At 43.6% G+C, this 6,000-nt stretch overlaps 1 protein-coding gene across 1 annotated transcript in view; it reads left to right on the top strand.

The window, feature by feature from the left end:
- Window positions 1–5,558, top strand: part of CILP (cartilage intermediate layer protein) — a 92,853-nt gene extending 87,295 nt beyond the window's left edge. Inside the window, exon 8 of the mRNA XM_086958032.1 lies at window positions 3,189–5,558. Coding sequence (XP_086814158.1) covers window positions 3,189–5,539 — 2,351 coding nt within the window. The 3' untranslated portion in view covers window positions 5,540–5,558. The remainder of the gene's footprint in view (window positions 1–3,188) is intronic.
- Window positions 5,559–6,000: the final 442 nt, after the last annotated feature.

The raw sequence follows: 6,000 nt of genomic DNA on the forward strand, positions 1-6,000 counted from the left end.
TTTGGAAGAAGAAATCACAACTTTTTTACCAGCAGTCGCTTGGAATATCTGCGATATCTTAGGAGTTCCTTGTACTAAGTCTCTACCCTGCACAGTATTTTACTGGTCCTCAGCGCCAAACATTTCTTTGGAGACTTTTGCTGCAAGTGCTGCACGTGTTCCTACCGTAGCCTCCCCAGTAGCTCTTGTTTTCGCCCCGCGAGCAACTTTGGGTGCCATATCAGTATCCCGGAGCAGCCCAACACGATTTCAAACACTCGGCTGGATTTTTGAGCTTAACGAATACCAACAAAAAGTTGCAACGTTATGTTTATGGCTTTTAACACACACACACTCACCGAAGCCTTGAAGTCCCGGCTGTTTTTTCTTATGCTGCCGGCTCGCGGCCAACAACAGCAACTATGTAGCAGGGAGTTGGCGTAGCGTCACTCTGTAGAAAAAAGTTTCACAAAAGTTTCAGCCGCTCCCTGACCGGCAAAGGTTGAAATATTTGAATAGTCCACTGCTTTCCCTGCATACGATGGTTTAGGCTTTTCCGAGCCTGACCGCGGACCTTGCTGCGAGCTCCACAGCGGATCCGCCTCACAGCCATTAGCAGACAGGCTCAGGTGCGGCTGCAGCCCAAACGCTTGCTCCACTGCGTTTGCTGTGGTCAAACACGCGGCGGGTTCCTTCTTTCCATTATGTTATTAAACTTCAATGCGGGCAGCAAAGATGGGACACACGATAACAACGGACCAAAATCTCATCTGCCAGCATTGCCGCCACGCGGCCACCTCCGTAAAACAAACGGGAAGGACGATCTGGCCAGGAGCTCCTCACACACATGTCTGTCGTGCGGACGCCATCTTGCCTCTCCGTAGCAGGAAACTAGTCCCTCTATGTTCGACCATGATTCACTCCTGCAACCCCTCTGTGTGTCTTCCTCCCCTCCAAGTGCCCCCGCCACCTGCTGCCTCTCTGTGTGTGCCCCAACACCCTGCAGCTGCTATGTGCCATCCTGCCCTTGCACTACAGCCGTTCTGATTGCTTATATCCCCCTTTTCAGGTCCTCTCCAATGGCTATCATCCCCAACAACTTCTAAATGTGCCACTGAGCTCTGCCTTGGCAGCGCCTCTGTGTACATTCCAGCCTGCACAATTACCCAAGCCAATAGGCCAAACTTCAGAGTTAAACTGCAAGCCAGAACTATTGACTTCGCCAAATTTGTTTGTAAACAATTTTTCTCTATGTTCGCAAAAGTGATAAGGAAAAAAAAAAATATATATATATATATATGTGTATATATATATATCCAACAAAAGCGCAGGAACCCTCTTGGGAGCAACCACACACAAACTCAATCACGAACTCCTTTATTTCAAGTACTTGCCAGCAGGCTTTCAAAGGTGAGGTTTCTTAAGAAATAAAACGCCAAATGCATTTCGAGAGCAAGGGCTCTCTTCGTCAGTGGCAAAGTTAATTCAGCTGCTGAAGCTCTCCCCTCAAGTAATACGTCCCCGCCTTCTGGGCGTTAGCAAAACAGTGGCGTTTCTGGGATCTGGAGTCCTTTGATGAAGGTGGGGTGCGTTTCAGCGAAATGGATGCAAATAATTCACAGTCGGTATTAAGGCACGACTCCATTGTCAGCCTGCCTTGCTTTTTAGTAGCTGATGGAGTGTTCAAGGAGCTACCCCTGCAGAGCTCCAAGACGTTCGTGTCCACATGCTCCTCTGTGATGAAGAGCTGGCTCCGCTTCAGCAGCAGGTCGCTCACGCGACCGGGCGGCCGTAATAAATCCAACAAAAGCGCAGGAACCCTCTTGGGAGCAACCACACACGAACTCAATCACGAACTCCTTTATTTCAAGTACTTGCCAGCAGGCTTTCAAAGGTGAGGTTTCTTAAGAAATAAAACGCCAAATGCATTTCGAGAGCAAGGGCTCTCTTCGTCAGTGGCAAAGTTAATTCAGCTGCTGAAGCTCTCCCCTCAAGTAATACGTCCCCGCCTTCTGGGCGTTAGCAAAACAGTGGCGTTTCTGGGATCTGGAGTCCTTTGATAAAGGTGGGGTATATATATCCAAGAGAAGCGGACTCTTAGATTGATTCAAATCAATGCCAGCTGCAGTAACCTTTTATTGATCCATAAAGTGCAATTTAATCGAACAAATGACGGGTTTCGGCCAGGGAGGTGGCCTTGCTCACATAACAGCGTCGCTCAGTTGTCAGGTTTAAATACATAAGTGAAATAATCATGTGACTAGAAAACTACCATACGGATGAACACGAAAGAATTACTATATGACTAAAAAAATACTAGTGAAAGACTCGCTGTTGTCACGTGCACTTGTGTTATATTTATATATATATATATATATATATATATATATATATATATATATATATATATATATATATATATATATATATGTATATATATATATATATATATATATATATATATATATATATATATATATATATATGTATATTTTATTTTTTTTCCCCAGGGATCGATGCATTAGCTCCCCTATACCGCACAATTTACAGGCTCTCCAAATACGCATGAATGTCAAGAGAGAATAAAATACCAATCCTGGTAGTCACTGTATTATAATAAACCCCATAAAGGCCATTAAAGGATACAGCTTCCTCATCTTACCCAAGATTGAAGAGGGATGCAAATAATAATTTCTACCTCAGCTTGCGCAAGTGAGAGGTAGAATGTGCGCTTATCCCTCCATCTTGCCCAAGGACAGATAGACTGGGGAGTTTCTTAATCAAAATACTTAAATCTTCCCAAAGGCCAGAGCAATACTTGCCCCATTTCTCCCCCCTCGCCATGCACCCATCTCACTGGAGATGAGGATTTGGTCTGGCAGTTATGGCAGCAGAAGTAGTCCAAGGTAGACCTTCTAAAAAATTAGAAGGGCTTAGATAGAGTTAGGGCCATGTCATGTATTTGTTTTAATTTCATACGTTTGCCATTTCCATTTTGCAAAACAGTAAAACTGTTTTCCACATTTGAATGTCAAGATGTGTTTTCTTCATACCATAACGGCGTATTCAGATGAGTGAGAATTTGTTTAGTGAGGGAAAAGAGTAAAGATAAACTTAATTCAATGTTTTTCAAACTGTTTATAGACCAGACTTGCGGTAGCACTGATACTCACAGTTATAACATCTATGGTTGATATTTTATCTTACAGCAAAAACTGGCCCCTCTTGTGAGCTGACGCCTGAAAGCCACCTCATAAGACTTCCACAAGACTGCTTCCAAAACTCGACCAACTCCTTCTACTATGATGTGGGGAAATGCCCTTCAAGCACATGTGCAGGAGAACCCGAAAAAGGAATTCGCTGCAAAGACTCAGTAGCCTACTGCTGTGGCGTCACCAAAACAGAAACCAGGGAGATCACATGTCAAGGGTACACACTACCCACAAAAGTAGCAACAGAATGTGGCTGTCAAAAGTGCACTGAGACGAAGATCATCGTACGAGGACGGGCCATTGCATCTGATAACGGGGAACCTCTGAGGTTTGGCCATATCTATCTTGGGAAAAATAGAGTGAGTATAACGGGATACAAAGGAACTTTCTCTGTCCAAGTTCCAGTAGGTACTGAGAGGCTGGTTCTCACATTTGTGGATCAACTGCAAAGGTTTGTCAACACCACTAAAGTTTTGCCTTTTAATAAGAAAGGAGGAGCAGTCTTCCATGAGGTTCAACTCTTGAGGAAGAAAGCCCCAATCACCATTGACTCTTCCCGGTCTAACCAGATTCCACTTGGTGAGGTAGCAGGAACAGAACCCATTGCTGAACTGGAAATCCCCCCGAACACATTTTATAAGCAAAATGGACAAATGTATACTGGCAAAGTTAAAGCCAGTGTGTCTTTTCTGGATCCGAGGGACATTGCCACTGCTGCTGCAGCACAAAGCGACCTTAACTTCATCAATGAAGAAGGTGACACCTTCCCGCTTCGCTCATATGGTATGTTCTCATTGGACTTCACAGATGAAGCAGCAACTGAAACGCTTAATGCTGGTGAGGTAAAGGTATTCATGGATTCCACACAAATAAAGATGCCAGAACACCTGGAGAAAATGAAGCTCTGGTCACTCAACCCAGAGACCGGGTTATGGGAAGAAGAAGGAGATTTTCAATTCCAAACAAAAAAACGTGGGAAAAGGGAGGACAGAATCTTTCTGGTTGGAAACATGGAAATTCGAGAGAGAAGGCTTTTCAACTTGGATGTCCCAGAAAGCAGAAGGTGTTATGTCAAGATCAGGGCATATAGAAGTGAGAGATTCTTGCCAAGTGAACAAATTGAAGGTGTTGTGATTAATCTAATTAACATGGAACCTGAATCTGGTTTTTCTACCAACCCTAGAGCTTGGGGTAGATTTGACAGCGTGATCACAGGTTCCAATGGGGCATGCTTACCAGCTTTCTGTGATGACCAAAAGTCTGATGCCTACTCAGCCTATGTGACAGCAACCCTCGGAGGAGGAGAAGAACTGGAAGCTGTTGCATCTGCTCCTAAATTCAACCCTAATGCCATTGGTGTTCCACAGCCCTACCTCAACAAGCTTAGCTATAGGAGAACAGATCATGAGGATCCTAAAATTAAAAAGACTGCTTTCAGGATCAATGTGGCCAAGCCATCCCCCAATGCTGCTGAAGAAAGTAATGGCCCCATATATGCCTTTGAGCATGCAAGACAGTGTGATGAAGCACCCTATGGCGATGCACATTTTAGGTTCTACAGAGTGGAAGGTGACCGATACGAGTACAATACAGTTCCTTTTACTGAAGATGACCCGATGAGTTGGACCGCAGATTATCTCGCCTGGTGGCCTAAGCCCCTGGAGTTCAGGGCATGTTACGTCAAGGTAAAAGTCATTGGACCCCAGGAAGTCAATCTAAGGTCTCGCAATATGGGTGGTACGCATCCACAAACTGTGGGTAAACTATACGGTATCCGAGATGTGCGGAGCATCCGGGATATGGACCAGCCAAATCTTTCAACAGCCTGTTTAGAATTCAAGTGCAGTGGCATGCTCTATGATCAAGACAGAGTAGATCGCACAATGGTGAAAATTCTTCCACAAGGAAGTTGCCGCAGGGAAAACGTGAACAGCATGCTTCATGAATATCTTGTCAACCACTTACCTCTACCTGTGAATAATGACACCAATGAATACACTATGCTTGCTCCTCTAGACCCACTGGGACATAACTATGGCATTTACACTGTTACTGACCAAGACCCCAGAACAGCAAAAGAAATAGCCTTGGGTAGATGCTTTGATGGCACTTCTGATGGGTCATCCAGGGTAATGAAAAGTAACTTGGGCATTGCATTAACTTTCAACTGTGTGGAGAAAGAGACAGGCCAACAAAGTGTGTTTCAACCCCAACAGAATGTGTTAAGCCAGTCTGTGGTGAGTCCTAGGAGAACAAGAGCTGGAAACAACCGGCGGCAGAGAGCTAGTGCCACAAACCAATCTGCCCGCAGACTTTCTTCTTCTGCAAGTAATACAAGGCAAACTTGAATATTTTCCGAGACATTAAGCAGAGAAATGTAGATGCCATCCATTCCTATTTCTTTTATACCCCAAAATATTCATTTTTTTGCTACTAAGACCACCTCACTCTAATACAAGTGGGAGAAAATGGCATCTCTCTCGCTCTTTGGATTGCACAAATGTTAGCATGCATCTAGGCACAGACCTAGAATGGCAGGACTTAAGGAACACTTTGACCCTGCATAAATCAAAGAGCCATGTTGATAGTAATTGTTTTAATGAAAATTGAACTTTAACAGTAAGGAAAAAGTGAAAACAAATGTGTCATTTTAAATTAATTTGCAATTCAGGTATCTGTTATTTTATAAGTATAATTATTGTCAATTATTCAAATAAAGAAAATTAAAGATCTGTTTCCTTTTTAACAAGAAAAGATCATTTTTACACTTCATAAGTACTTCATAAGTACTACGGTTTCGGGTTTTCTT

Source organism: Lissotriton vulgaris, chromosome 2_1 (assembly GCF_964263255.1).
Source record: "Lissotriton vulgaris chromosome 2_1, aLisVul1.2, whole genome shotgun sequence".
Lineage (NCBI taxonomy): Eukaryota > Metazoa > Chordata > Amphibia > Caudata > Salamandridae > Lissotriton > Lissotriton vulgaris.